Below are 15,709 nucleotides of genomic sequence, written 5' to 3' on the forward strand. Positions count from 1 at the left end.
TGAAGTTCCATCATTTCTACCTTCTAAATATATCTCATATTTCATACCTCTCTCTCCGCCCTCTCTACTTTTTCCTTAGTTTGGTCCTCATTGTCTAGAGTAGACTATTGTAGATCCTCTAACCATGCCCCCTTCCTCTCAGTCCTAATCCCGGTCTATCTTTCATATAACTGTCAATTACCATCCTAAAATGGCAATCTGTTTTGTATTTCCTTTCTAAAAGTCTTCTGTTTAAGAGAAGCAGGGAAAATGGCTGGGACTGGTGGAATATCAATCTGAGACATCAGGGTTCCTTGGCACCAATTAACCAATGTGCTATGTCATGAAAAAAGGCTTGGATCAGCAGAGGGATGGAAGTGGCAAATTTTCACTGGTTGCTCTATGGTTTACATACTAATGTAAATATTCTTTAGGAGGCCAGTGACAGTGTCATCCCAGTTTCTCTCCCTGCTTCCTGCTGAAGTCACCTAATTCTCCAGGTGTATGTGTCCCATGTTCACCAGTATCCACACATTCCATATTCCTCTCTGTTTCTTTGTCTTCACGTATACTGTTTCCTCTATCTGGAGTCCTTCTTATCCACATCTACCTTATGAGTGCCTTCCAGATCCAGACTCCCATCTTCATCATGTCACATGATGCTTCTCATATAATAAATGCTAAATAAACATTTATTGAACTTATTCACATTCCAAATGTGGAAATGAAGTTAGTTGGGGCATCTGCCCATTTCATAATTATTCTATGTTGTAATCCCAGGGAACTCATGGAATTTGATTGAAGGCTTTTATAAACTGCGTATTTTTTACTTAAAGCTAAAAGAGATTGAATCTACACATGGGTTTCCTTAAAAAGGAATGTAGCCAAGAGGATTAAAGTCAGGGTACAAGGCCGGGCATGGTGGGTCATGCCCGTAATCCCAGCACTTTGGGAGGCCGAGGCAGATGGATCACTTGAGGTCAGGAGTTCGAGACCAGCCAGGCCAACATGGTGAAACCCTGTCTCTACTAAAAATACAAAATTAGCCAGGCGTGGTGGCATGCGCCTGTTATACCAGCTACTCCAGAGGCTGAGGCAGGAAAATCATTTGAACCCGGGAGGCGGAGGTTGCAGTGAGCCGAGATCATGCCACTATACTCTAGCCTGGGCAACAGAACAAAACTCTGTCTCAAAAAAAAAAAAAAAAAAAAGGGTATAAATGATTCCATATTGCTTAGGCATTAAGGATAGGTAGTTCTCTACCCACTTCCCCATCCATAGAACCATAGTCTTTTAGAGCTAGGAAAGGTACTAGGTCACAATAATTGGAAGTTGCTGAAATCTTTGAGTTTTTTTAAGTGTTTGAAATAGTGGATTCCAATTCACATATGAAGTCCTTCTTTAATTAAAATAGCAAAATTGAAATTGAGATTTTAAAATTACCACTAAACCCACCCAAAAAATATAACTAGTGAATTTTGTTGGTTATTGCAAACAAAGTCCAGAGTTCAGAACATTGGTGTAAGAAAATAACAATTGATTCATTTTATTTATTAGTGAAATTGAAAACTTGGGGATTGGCAAAGCAGTTAAGGTGTTGGTAATCTATCATCATGGGTATTTATTGAACTACCACATAGTTTTAGATCCTATAGAGGAGTCGTAATTGTGTGATATTTTAAACTTGCCGTTTTAAAACTTAAAATATTAGGTAGACATGGAGGCACCCACCTGTAGTCCCAGCTACTTGGGAAGCTAAGGTAGAAGGATTCCCTTGATCCCAGGAGTTTGAGGCTATAGTGTGCTTGATTGCACCTGTGGATAGCCACTGCACTTGCTTGGGCAAATAGCAAGACCTTGTCTCCCAAAATAAACAAACAAAATCCTTAAAATGTTATTGGTCATATAAAGATGTGATAAGTGAAATAGAGAGCAGTAGTTGCTAGTATGCAAAATAGTGCCTTCTGAAATATATGAGTGTGAAACTGGCATTTACATACCAAATCATATGTTTACGCTAATTTCCATTTTGTGGAGGCAGCATGATTTCCTGGAAAAGCATGTAGGACTTGCAGTTGGGAGGCCTGAATTCTGGACCTGACCCTTGATGCTAATTACCTGTGTGGTTTAGGGCAAGTTACTGTTTCCTCTTTGAAGTTTAGTCCCCACATTTGTAAAAGGGATACTGGGTAAACTAGTTGAGGTTTTCTATCCCATCTAAGTCTGTAAACTGCGTTTTCATGAAATCCTCTCAGTGCTAAAGATGGAATTTTAGGCAGTTTTGACAATCCCCTGGACTAAAAGAAATAGCAGATGTACTGTTCTTTTCAATGTCCAGTCTCTGTTTAGTATATTTAGAAGTCTGTTTATGAAAACACTCATCTCTAGACAAACTCATTTGTCTCATTGGTGGTTCTGCATCTTCTTCCAAATTACTGACCTCACACACTGCTTAGCATTCCAAGGTGCAACACATCAAAAAAGAAATTGCACCATTCTCCAAAGCACCTCACTCATAGCAGGGTTGTCCCATTCAATTAGAGGTGGCAAAGGCTGGCCTGGCTCCAAAGGAAGACTGTCAGTTCCTCTCTTTTTCTGTGTCCACGCTTGGCAGGATGCTTCCTCACGCCCACCTCTCTCCCCCTTGCTGTGACTTTAGCTTCCGCCAGATGTCACACCGCTGCTTGTCACCGCTCAGACTCTTGTTGCTGATTTTGTTGTTTCAGTGTATTTATCACAACTGTTCTCTTTAGCTGTAAAATTTATGGAATTTCACGCTCTTAATTACTACAGTGTTTCTTTTTCATAAGAGAGGGAATATACAAGGAGTCATATGCACAAGAGTTGGAGGGAAGGAAACACTTCATCTAACTTAAGTAAAGTTTGCATGTGTGCAGTGCACACTCCCCACTCCCAAATGTACAAGAGTCCAAAGTGGCACTGAGCTCAGTTCTGTGGGACTCAGATGCTCAGAAGTTTTTAAGAAGTCTATTTCAGTCTCAGAAAGAAGTACGTAAGAGATGTGCTTATTGGCCAATTCCCCTGTCTTCTTAAATTTGATCTTTTAGTAACCAACAAAAGTTGGACAATTTTATTGGCTCTCTGTAGCCCACTTCTTGATCTTACTATCTAGTCAAATCTGTTGATAATGCAGTCAAATCCTAAAAGTGGTGGTGGTAGTGTTGTGGTAATAGTCAATCTGCATTATTACAATATATCAGGCATTGCACTGAGCACTTTACATGTGTTTATCTAAACCTTACCACAACCTTATAATGATGGGTACTTTTATTATCCTTATTGTACAGATGAAGAAATCTCAAAATGACCTAAATGCACTTCACTGTGAAAATAAACTCATGTACTCATTAAAGGAGGAAAAGATACATTTGTCTAGTTTTGTCGTCACCCCACCCTCACTGCCTTCTATTAAGAGGCAAAATTTTGGTGGTACCTCATGCTAGAAGCTGAAGTTCATTTTGAGTTCCCAGGCTGGTTCATTTAAAATTTTTTCTTTGTATATCAATTAGACACAACTTTAAACATGTTGGTGTTTGCATTGCAGACCATTGATGGTGATTGCCAAGGCCTTTGGGTAGAGAGTATCTTAGCTAAATGTTTGGGTTCACGTGGATGAATGTTTGGATATTTAGGTTAATTCAATACTACATATAATGTTCAGTCTTAGCTTATGGTGTGGAAGAAGCCTAGTCTTGTATGTTGCAGTTCTTCCCCTTGGGGACCTCAAAACTTTGTCTTACTATCTAAACAATTAGAATAGTGGAGACAACCAAAGGCTAGATTATATCATGTACAGAATAGAGATTTCATTTTAAAAGATTCTTGGTAATCTTTGCAAAGGATTACTTTGTAAGAGATTCTTTGTAAAGAGGATCCCTGGCAGTGCTCTCATTATTGATTAATGTTTTCATTTCCCCAGATAATTAGGTAAATCCTTAAGTATGTAATATCATGGGGAACTAAGGGAACTGATGAAAAAGTGTCTAGAAAGTAGCTTTACCACTCAGAATAGACACCTTTGCAAGGGAAGAAATGACATGGTTAGGGAGGGTTGACCGTGAAGTAGATGTGCTCTACGTGTCTAGTACAAATGCTTGTGACACTGAACACCATTACCTTAGGGCCCCTGGAAAGAGTCCCAAGAATGAGAGAGGAGGAAACTCATTTACTGCTTTTCTACCATGTGTCAGGCACTGTGCTGGGCACTAACATCCCTCCATATCCCTTTATGAAGACACATAGGAATTTCCCTTGTATCTCAGTGCCAGAAGTAGTTGGGCTTCTCCTGAGTACTTGCATTGTTTATAGAGTCTTTACTGTTTCGGGCATTATACTTATTATCCACATGCATTATCTTTTGGAATCCTTACTGCAGCAACCCTTTTGTAGTAGGGATCATCCCATGTTTTAAATGAGAAATTAAAATTCAGAGAGATTAAATGACTAACTTTTCTAAAGTCACAACCCAACTCTTTCTTATTTATGCTATTGGTCTCCTCTTTGTTCAGTTCTGAATGCCTGGCCTGTATCCTAAGCTTTTCTTTACTTAGCACCCTGTGTCTAGAGGGAGGTAGAAAGAGAAGGACCCAAGCCTAGCAAAAAGCAACAATAAATGTACATTCATGGAGATGCTGGCAGTTCACTTAAACTTGAACCACTTCTCAGAAGTAGCACTTACTGCTTTCTCACATTTGTTTAGTGACTTTTCTTTTTATTTGGTAGAAATAGGGTCTTACTCTGTTGCTAGTCAGTCTGTAGTGCAGTGGGGGGATCATAGTTCACTGTATGCCAGGGCTTAAGGATCCTCCTGCCTCAGCCTCCCAAGTAGCCCCCTAACCTAGCTTTTTTTTTTTTTTTTCCCGTAGAGACAGGGTCTTGCCATCTTGCCTACACTGGTCTTGAACTCCTAGGCTCAAGCAATCCCCCCACCTTGGCCTCCCAAAGTGCAGGATTACAGGCATGGGCCACTGTGCCCAGCCAAGCCAGAGATCTTTGGTGGAGCATTGTCAGAAGAATTTCACAAACTGCAAGTTGTTGCACAGATGTATTGATTTAATTAGTCTAGATAACACCATTTATTTATGCTTAAGCATCTCACACATGCAAAAGTTGGTAATTCAAAGTCACACAATAATTTGTGAGTTATCTTCAATACCAGGAGTTGTAGCTTCTGAATACCAACTTTGGTAAGTGTATGTGTGCGTCAGATGCCTAAGCATGAGTAAATGATACTATATAGACCAATTAAGTGATGGAGTTTGCTTCTGAAATTCTGTTGACATCCTATTTCATCTAAAATTTTCTGGTAGTGGATTTTAAATAACATTTATTGTTCTAAACAATTTAATCTTATAGTATGGACAAGATCTTCATTGAAGGCAAAACATCTGGGTTCTAACAAGGTCTCTTTGAGTATCTGGGGGAATACTTAATATACCATTGCAACTTGATGAAATTGTCTTGGCTAAGTATACAGTGAGTGTTCTGGCTAGTTAGTAGAGAAGAGTAGAGATTATCCTCTTAGCAAAAAGATTTAACTTACTTTGTGATAGGTAAAAGACTGTATTATTAATTCTCTTGGGGAGGGAAACCAGTTTCTCTTTGCTATTCTGCCTCTTTTCCTCCCTCTTTCTCTCTTCTAATTTTAACTGTAAGAACACCAAGGTATTCTATGTCTGCCAGATTTTGCAGTACTGTTTTCACACTTATATATAACTAATAGCATTTTTTAAATCTGTAGCTAATTTAAGCAGGTTTGTTGTTGTTTAAAGTGACAAGCTTTCAAAAAGAGACTGGGATGTAGTTATGTAGTAGGAATTTTGGTAGCATCTTTTCTTCCAGAGTTTGGGTTGCTTTACCGTTATTATTTTTTCTCATTATATTTCCTAGAAGATAGAAAGGAGAAAGATTAATTAACCCAGTTTTACATGTTAAAAAAAAACAACCCAGAAGCTCATAGGGGTTAAGTTTTTTGCCTAAGGTCAGATTTACTAAGAAGGTACTCAGAATGCACAGAGAATTCCAGAGCTTGGCAGAGTGCTGCACACTACTCATTGGGAAATACGATAGGCAGATAATTATTTTCTCAGAAGTCTTGACTGCTGGTCAACTTATTTCTCTTTGGGACTACCCACTGTCTTATCACTAAAACAGAAACTTATTTGGAGGTGAGGACTACTCTGTAATCTCCAGGCGACGTTAGGAACCCTTCCTACTTAGCACAGCTGGCTTAGAATTCCAAGTAAGTATATAATATGAGTTTCGTGCTAGGCACGGTGGCTCAAGACTGTCATCCCAGCACTTTGGGAGGCCAAGGTGGAAGGATTACTTGAGCCTAGAAGTTGAAGGCCAGCCTGGGCAACATAGTGAGACCCCATCTCTCTCTCTCTCTCTCTTTTTTTTTTTTTTTTTTTTTTGGAGATAGAGTCTTGCTCTATTGCCCAGGCTGGAGTGGTGCAGTGGCACGATCTCAGCTCACTGCAGCCTCTGCCTCCCAGGTTCAGGCGATTCTCATGCCTCAGCCTCCCAAGTAGCTGGGATTACAGGCTCGTGCCACCATGCCTGGCTAGTTTTTGTATTTTTAGTAGAGACAAGGTTTCACCATGTTGGCCAGGCTGGTCTCAAACTCCTAACCTCAAGTAATCTGCCTGCCTCGGCCTCCCAAAGTGCTGGGATTACGGGCATGAGCCACTGTGCCCGGCCAAGACCTCATCTCTTAAAAAAAAAATAATAAATTAGCAGGGCATGGTGGTAGGTGCCTATAGTCGTAACTGCTCAGGAGGCTGAGGTGGGAAATTCGCTTGAGCCTAGGAGTTTGAGGCTGCAGCGAGCTATGATTGCACCACTGCACTCCAGCCTGGGCGACAGAACAAAACCCTGTTACTCCCCTCCCAACCCCTCCCCCCGAAAAAAGCAAAAACCATGAGTTTTTTAAGGCTGCCAAGTGGCCATGTTAATCAGTGTTCAAAGAATGTTAAATGCCACTTTTAGGACCATTAGCTATTACACTTCATGCTTCATAATGAGGCGTCTCACTTACTGTGCGTTTAATTAAATACATACACAAATTTAGGGATGGGGACATATCCATGGGCAAGGCCTGCTTACTACCTGCTGAAGCAAATGCAAGAGGAGAAACACATCCTGCAGAGAAAAAGAAAGCCATATAAAATGGAAGTCCCACCCCTGATGCCTGGGGGCATAGACAGACTGAATTTAACATGGTAAATGGCGCAGCTGGTGTAGAAAAAAAAATCATCCATTTGGAGATGAAGAGCAACGCAGACTCAGTCATAGTTCTCTATAAAACTTATGTTTTTAGATTTGCAGGTAATACAAAGAAAGGATACCTATAAATCCAAGTTATAATTATTTTTTATTGCTTTTTATTTGTCCAAAATTACTTTTCAGTTAAGTCTGGTGATTTGATTTAAATATTTGAGACTTACGGCCGGGCGCAGTGGCTCACGCCTGTAATCCCAGCACTTTGGGAGGCCGAGGCGGGCGGATGACAAGGTCAGGAGTTCAAGACCAGCCTGGCCAACATGATGAAACCCCGTCTCTACTAAAAATACAAAAATTAGCTGGGCGTGGTGGAGGGCACCTGTAATCCCAGCTACTTGGGAAGCTGAGGCAGGAGAATTGCTTGAACCTGGGAGGTAGAGGTTGCAGTGAGCCAAGATCGCGCCATTGCACTCCAGCCTGGGGGACAAGAGCCAGACTCCGTCTCAAAAAAACAAAAAAAACAACAACAAAGAAAGAGACTTACTATCCCTCCCCACCTCATGAGTTGTTTCTTTTCTCTCTCTCTTTTTTTTGAACCCAGGCTGGAGTTCAGTGGCACAATCACGGCTCATGGTAGCCCTGACCTCCTTGGTTCAAGTGATCCTCCCACCTTAGCCTCCTGAGTAGCTGGGACCACAGGTGTGCGCCATCATGCCCGGCTAATTTTTTAGTTTTTTTTGTAGAAACCAAGTCCCACTGTGTTACCTAGGCTGGTCTCAAACTCCTGGGCTCAAGCAAGCCTCCCACCTTAGCTTCCCAAAGTGCTGAGATTATACCTGTGAGCTACTGCGCCCAGCTATAAGTTGTTTCTTTAGTAGTGGGCATACAGTTTACCATTTGGGATTGGTCCAGATGCCCAGACTGAGTTTGTTTATTTCATTTGATGTGGTTGGAGCATCTGCTTTTTTCAGTCAGTGGCCTGGCACTCTCAGAATTGTTTGTTGGTTTCAACAATTAGGAATGACAAAAGAGCACCTATGCTTTGCCTTTGCAGTGCTTACAAAATTTTTTTTATTTTAAATTTTTGTGCGTTCATAGTACGTATATATATATATATATATATATATATATATATAGGGTATATGGGATATTTTGATACAGGCATACAATGTGTAATAATCACATCACGGTAAATGGGGTATCTCTCACCTCAATCATTTCTCCTTTGTGTGACAAACAACCCAATTATACTCTTAGTTATTTTAAAATATACAATTAAGCTATTATTAACTATAGTCACTCTGTTTTGCTATCAAATACTTTTGAAGAAGTGCTTTTATACAGGTTCTCATCCATAGACTTTAAGAAGATAGCAGCTTTTTCATATACCTTCAAGTGCTCCAAATGCCCTTCTGTTCAAAGAGAACAAGCTGACGTCCCTTGACCTGTTACCATACTCCAGGTCCTCTAGATTTCCCTACATTTTTACTTTCATTGTGATTTACTCAGTTGCTGCTAATATTTTCTTTCTCATCAAGAGTCAGAATATTCTCATTTGCCATGGGAAGAGATGTTGGTGTTCTGCTTTAGTTATCACTTTGCTATATCTTTTCTTTGCAGACCCCATATCATGTGAACCTCCTCCTGGCTGGCTATGATGAGCATGAAGGGCCAGCGCTGTATTACATGGACTACCTGGCAGCCTTGGCCAAGGCCCCTTTTGCAGCCCATGGCTATGGTGCCTTCCTGACTCTCAGTATCCTGGACCGATACTACACACCGAGTAAGTATTAATACTCTAGGGAAGAAGCAGTGGCAGAGCCCTGCCCTCAGCTGCTTCCCAGGTTTGTCCACCCTTGGAGTTGGGTGGCCAGGGCTTGAATAGGATGGATCCTAAGAAGCATAAGCAGGTCCCCCTCTGGAAGCTGCACTCTTCTGTCAGTCAGTAGGGTATTCCAAAAGCTGATGTAAGTCCTGTTTTTTGCCATTCAAGATGAGATAGTACATATCTCTAGAGCTGGGTTTTGTTTTGAAGGAGGATTGGAATAGATGTCATAGTGAATAAAACATTTTTATTGGGTTCTAAAATCCTTCATTTCTAAGAGTTCAAGTTTTTTCACTTATTTTGCTTTGCCTAGATGCTTTTTGGCATCTCAGTAAAGAATGAGTGGGTAAAGCAAGTAGCTGTATATTTGTTTGGAGCTTGCAAGGATGAACAGGTCCCCAGCATCACAACTGAAGGTTTCTTTGCTTAAACATCAAAGCTTTCTAAGGCTACAAATCTAAGCCTTCCCTTGGTTGTCACCTAATGGCTGCCCCCTCTTGAAAGAAAAAGCCGTCGCTCTACTTGCCCATAAAGCGTCAGCTTGGCAAAACTTCAGATACAGGGATGCTTTTTTAAAATTTTATTTTTTAATTGACAAATAATCATTGTACATATATTCATAGAGTACATCATGGTGTTTCAATACATGTAATGTAAACAGATCACGGTAGTTAGTATATCGATCATCTCAAACATTTATCATTTTGTGTTGGGAACATTTAGTATCCTCCTTCTAGCTATTTGAAACTATATATTGTTAGCCATAGTCATTTTACAGTGGTATAGAACAATAGAACTTATTCCTCTGTCTATCCATAATTTTCTATCTTTTTTTTTTTTTTTTTTGAGACAGAGTCTCCCTCTGTTGCCCAGGCTGGAGTGCAGTGGTGTGATCTCGGCTCACAGCAACCTCCGCCTCCCAGATTCAAGCGATTCTCGTGCCTCAGCCTCCCAAGTAGATGGGATTACAGGCGTGTGCCACCACGCCTGGCTAGTTTTTGTATTTTTTGTAGAGACGGGGTTTCACCATGTTGGCCAGGCTGGTCCAGAACTCCTGACTTCAAGTGATCCACCCGCCTTGGCCTCCCAAAGTGTTGGAATTACAGGCGTGAGCCACCGCGTCCTGCCAATTCTGTATCTTTTAACAAATGTCCCCCATCCCTTACAGAGGATTTCTCAGCCTCTAGTATCCTCTATTCTGCTTTTTACTTCTATGAGATCAGCTTTTTTAGCTTCTACACATGAGTGAGAACGTGCAGTGTTTTAACTTTGTTCTTGGCTTATTTCACTTAGCAGAATATCATCCAGTTCCATTCATGTTGAATGACAGTATTTCCTTTTTTATGGATGAATAGTATTTCATGGTGTATATATACCACTTTTTCTTTATCCATTGATCTGTTCTCAGACACCTAGGTTGGTTCCATATCTTGGCTATTGTGAATAGTGTTTCAGTAAACACTGGGGTGCAGTATTTCCCCAGTGATATAATGATTTCATCCAATATAATGATTTCCTTTCTTTTGGATAAATTCCCAGTAGTGGGATTGCCAGATCATATGGTAGTTCTATTTGTAGTTTTTTGAGGGACCACCATACTGTTCTCCCTAGTGGCTATACTAGTTTGCATTCCCACCAACAGTGTATAAAGAATTTCCTTTTCTCTGCATCCTTGCCAGCATTTGTTGTTTTTTGTCTTTTTGATAATAGCTATTCCTAACTGGGATGAGATATTACCTCATTGTGGTTTTGATTTGCATTTCTGTGATGATTAGTGATGTTGAGAATTTTTTCCATATATTTGTTGGCCATTTGTATGTCTTTTGAAATGTCTGTTGAGATCATATGCCCATTTTTTAATCGAATTTTTGTTCTCTATTGAGATATTTCAGTTCCTTATATTTTCTGGATATTAACTCCCTGTTGGATGAGTAGTTTGCATGTATTTTCTCCCATTCTGTAGGTTGCCTTTTCACTCTATTGTTTCCTTTGCTGTGCAGAAGCATTTTAGTTTGATATAATCCCATTTGTTTATTTTTGCTTTTGTTGCCTGTGTTCATGAGATTATTCATAAAATCTTTTTCAGATCAATGTCCTGAGGCTTTTTCCCTGTGTTTTCTTCTAGTTTCTGGTCTTAAATTGAGGTCTTTGATCCATTTTGAGTTGAATTTTGTATAGGGTAAGAGGTGAGGGTCTGGTTTCATTCTTCTGTGTGTGGATATCCAGTTTTTCTAGCACCATTTATTGAAGAGACTGTCCTTTCCCCAGTGGGTGTTCTTGGTACCTTCATCAAAAGTCAAATGTAGATATGTGGCTTAATTTCTTAATTTCTCTATTCTGTTTAATTGGTCTATGTGTCTATTTTTATGCCAATAGCATACTGTTTTGGTTACTACAACTTTGTGATGTATTTTGAAGTCTGGTAGTGGTATCAGCTACCAGATTTGTTCTTTTTGTTCAGGATTGCTTTAGCTATTTGGAGTCTTTTGTGGTTCCTTACAAATCTTAGGATTTTTTTCCGTAATTCTGTGAGGCATGTCATTGTCATTTTGATAGGGATTGCATTGAATATATAAATTTCTTTGGGTAGTGTTGTCATCTTCATAATATTAATTCTTCTGATCCATGAGCATGAGATGTATTTCCATTCGTTTGTATCCTCTTCAGCTTATTTTATCAGTGTTTTATAGTTTTCATTATAGAGGTCTTTCACCTCCTTGGTTAAATTTATTCCTAGGTATTTTATTTTCTTTGATTTTTGTGTCTATTGTAAATGGGATTGCCTTCTTGATTTCTTTTTCAGCTAGTTTGTGTATAGAAACACTGATTTTTGTATATTAATTTTGTATCCTGCAACTTTATGGAATTCGTTTATCAGATGTAAGAGTTTTCTGGTGGGGTCTTTAGGTTTTTCTATATAGAAGATCATGTCGTCTGCAAATAGGGACATTTGACTTCCTGCTTTCCAATTTGGGTACTCTGTTTCCTCCTCTTGCCTAAGTGCTCTGGTTGGGACTTCCTAGACACAGGGATGCTTTTGTCCTAAGTTCCATCTTCTGACCCCAGTCCTAACCTCGACTTTAGCCTCTGTGGGCAGTGGGTACTTTGGAATTCTTAGCTTTTACAGACTATAGATGAAGCACAGATAACCACTTCTCCCCTTCCATTCCATTCTTCACTGTCAGTATTGTAAGAATCTGGCATGTTCATTCTTTTTTGGTGCTGCCCTCTCGCTCAACCTTAGCCACACTAGAGCTCCAGGTCACATCCTGAAAAGAATTAGCCTGGCCTCCCAGTGACTTTCTTGATTTGGCATCTGTCAGTAATACAGCTGATTTGCCCACCAAAATAGCTACTAGCCACCTCTGAAGCCTGAATGCATAACATGTCCCAGTTTGCCATGCCTACAGACAGTTCCTTTGGCTCCTATTTGGGGAAAGTCTCAGCCCCATCCTATGAATTCTCTTCCTGTTGTTGAACAGAGACCCAGCTGGGAAAACAAGGCTGAAATTCTGACCCCGTCCTCTCTTTCCCTGATTTGCAGCTGACTGGGGCAGATGGAATTGATTTAAACCCTGGACTAAGGGGGAGTGAAAGGAGTGGGTTATGATAAAGAGAGACAGGCTGCTGGACTTCTTCAGAGGTGGGCCCTGGCCAGGGGAGGCAGAATTCCTTCATGCTTACCCTTCACTGTAGCAAATCAATTTGCAATGGCTTGTAGCTGCTGAAGCACTGGGTCTGGGGCACCCCCAGCTGCATGTGGAGTAAGTTGGTTGCAGGCTAGAAGGCAAAGCATTTTTTGCCTTTTCCGTTTGTGTGGCACTGAGACCTGAAGAAGCCAGCTTTGATTAAGATTTGGAACTTAATCAAAAGCTGCTGAGAGTTGGATAAAATGACAGCACCGGAAGTACTTGGTCTCTGTGTTGTCTTTCAGCTATCTCACGTGAGAGGGCAGTGGAGCTCCTTAGGAAATGTCTGGAGGAGGTGAGTAGTTCCCATAGGATCCTGAAAGGAATGTTTGTCTCTCTGTTTGCCAGTGTTGTTTCTGTTCCTCAGTTATATTTTTTCAGTTTTTTGCCAGAAGGTGTAATACATACCCACTAACCAGATGTGAAGTTGCTACCAGGGATAGAGTTTGGTGTGGATAGAAAGCTCACTTTTCTCTCACAGATTACCTCCTCAATGTCAGTTTTATAATTTAATTCTTTCTGGTTTATCCAAACCAGTGGTTCTCAAATTTTAGTGTGTGTAAGTATCACCTGGGAAACCTGTTAAACAGATTGCCATCTCTGCCCCAACCCTCAATTCTGAGTCCACTGTTCTGAGGTGCAAACTGGGAAGCTCTGCTTTAACTGGCAGTCCCAGGTGATTTTGCTACAGGTGGTAACTGAGGCTGTACTTGAAGAACTTCTGCTCTAGACTTTATTTTATTTTATTTTTTTATTTGAGACGGAGTTTCGCTTTTGTTGTCCAGGCTGGAGTGCAGTGGCGCGATTTCAGCTCACTGCAACCTCCGCCTCTGGGTTCAAGCAATTCTCTTTCCTTAGCCTCCTGAGTAGCTGGGATTACAGGTGCCCACCACCATGCCCGGCTAATTTTTTGTATTTTTAGCAGAGACAGGGTTTCACCATGTTGGCCAGGCTGGTCTTGGACTCCTGACCTCAGGTGATCTGCCTGCCTTGGCCTCCCAAAGTGCTGGGATTACAGGCATGAGCCACCACACCCATCCCTGCCCTAGACTTTATACCTGCCCTGTTCTTGTGCCACCTGTAATTGCCATACTGCCTGCTCCCTTAATAGTGCACGAGTCTTTGTAATCTGTGAGAAAAAGCCTCCCCTAAGAATTCAGGAGGACCATAGAAAGCAACTAGGAAGCTTTGGGCAGAAGGGGAGAGTAGACTTTGGTTTGCGAGGACAGGATTACAGAACACACCCTTTCTAATACTACTCCTTAGAGTCTAAGGCTTTGGGTATGGATGGAGAATGGGGAAATGGGGAGGTCAAAAACCAGCCACATTAGTTTTTTTTCATTCTTTTACTGTTCCTGTGGCTTAAGGATGAACTTGAACTCGTGGTTTAGTAAGAGAGTAGGAAGATAAGAGCAGGAGCGTTGGGAGTAATGTCAGTTTGCTTCTTACACAAACCTTTTGTTTTCAGTCCACAGTGCCCACCCCACCCCCCACTTTTTTTTTTTTTAAGAGACGGATCTCGCTTTGTTGCCCAGGCTGGAGTGGAGTTCAGTGGCACCATCATAGCTCACTGCAGCCTGGATTTCTGGAACTCAAGCGATCCTCCCAAGTAGCTGAGACTACAGACAGGCACCACCATGCCCAGCTCATTTTTTTATTTTTAAGAGATGGGGTCTTGCTATGTTACCTAGGCTGGTCTTGAACTCCTGGGCTCAAGATATTCTTCCACCTCAACCTCCCAATTACAGGCCTGAGCCACAGCTCCTGGCCTCTGCTTTGTTCTGAGGACAATCACTCTTTGTTAGCTTATTATCTTGAGACATTTTAAGAGAGACGTCTGTGTTTACCAAACTGATGGGTAACAGAACACTATGGGGAACAGAACACTAGATTGTCTCATTCTTTCGTCAGCTGACTGACCAGAGACAGGCTCTTAGCTGCACCTCCCAGTTCAGCCTCCTTGCCTCGCAGTCATCCTCCAGCTGCTGTTTGGGTACCCTCTACCACTAGAGTACTAGTGCCCTACTGCCAACTGCCTCCAATAGAATATCAGTTCCACAAAAGCAGGGATTTGGCCGGGCGCAGTGGCTTACGCCTGTAGTCCCAGCACTTTGGGAGGCCGAGGCGGGCAGATCATGAGGTCAGGAGATCGAGACCATCCTGGCTAACACGGTGAAACCCCGTCTCTACTAAAAATACAAAAAATTAGCTGGGCGAGGTGGTGGGCGCCTGTAGTCCCAGCTACGCGGGAGGCTGAGGCAGGAGAATGGCGTGAACCCCGGAGGGGCGGAGCCTGCAGTGAGCCGAGATCACACCACTGCACTCCAGCCTGGGCGACAGCGAGACTCTGCCTCAAAAAAAAAAAAAAAAAAAGCAGGGATTTTTGTTTGCTTGTATCCCCAGTGTCTAGAACAGAGCCTGGCACATAGTACTTAGTAATTATTTGTTGACTGATTTCCTCCATGTCTCTCTGCAGCTCCAGAAACGCTTCATCCTGAATCTGCCAACCTTCAGTGTTCGAGTCATTGACAAAAATGGCATCCATGACCTGGACAACATTTCCTTCCCCAAACAGGGCTCCTAACATCATGTCCTCCCTCCCACTTGCCAGGGAACTTTTTTTTTGATGGGCTCCTTTATTTTTTTCTACTCTTTTCAGGTGCACTCTTGATAAATGGTTAATTCAGAATAAAGGTGACTATGGATATAATTGAGCCCTCTGGTCCGGGTCTCAGTTTACCTAATATTACCTCAGAAAGGATATGGAGGAAAGATGATCTTTTTGCCAGGTCTGACTTTTCTTCTGCTCCGCCCTCCATTAACGCTCAGTACCGTTTAGCAGCTGACGGCCCCACGTTCTACTCCATGCTTGGCTTCCTTTCCAACTAGCTCTTTCATATATTTTACTTGCTAATATCTCCATTCTCTCTAAAGTAGTGGTTCTTTTTGCCCTTAAACTTAAATTTTTTTA

General features: G+C 41.4%; 1 protein-coding gene across 2 annotated transcripts in view; it reads left to right on the top strand.

The window, feature by feature from the left end:
- PSMB2 (proteasome 20S subunit beta 2) overlaps positions 1-15,452 on the top strand; it is a 38,320-nt gene extending 22,868 nt beyond the window's left edge. Inside the window, exons 4-6 of one of the 2 annotated variants that reach the window (XM_002811065.5) lie at positions 8,845-9,007; positions 12,984-13,033; positions 15,215-15,452. In XM_002811065.5, the coding sequence (XP_002811111.1) occupies positions 8,845-9,007; positions 12,984-13,033; positions 15,215-15,322 (321 nt within the window). In that variant the 3' untranslated portion in view covers positions 15,323-15,452. The remainder of the gene's footprint in view (positions 1-8,844; positions 9,008-12,983; positions 13,034-15,214) is intronic. The other variant, XM_024248586.2, reaches the window with a different exon arrangement.
- The last annotated feature ends 257 nt before the right edge of the window (positions 15,453-15,709 follow it).

The sequence above is a fragment of the Pongo abelii genome, chromosome 1 (assembly GCF_028885655.2).
Source record: "Pongo abelii isolate AG06213 chromosome 1, NHGRI_mPonAbe1-v2.0_pri, whole genome shotgun sequence".
Taxonomy (NCBI): Eukaryota; Metazoa; Chordata; class Mammalia; order Primates; family Hominidae; genus Pongo; species Pongo abelii.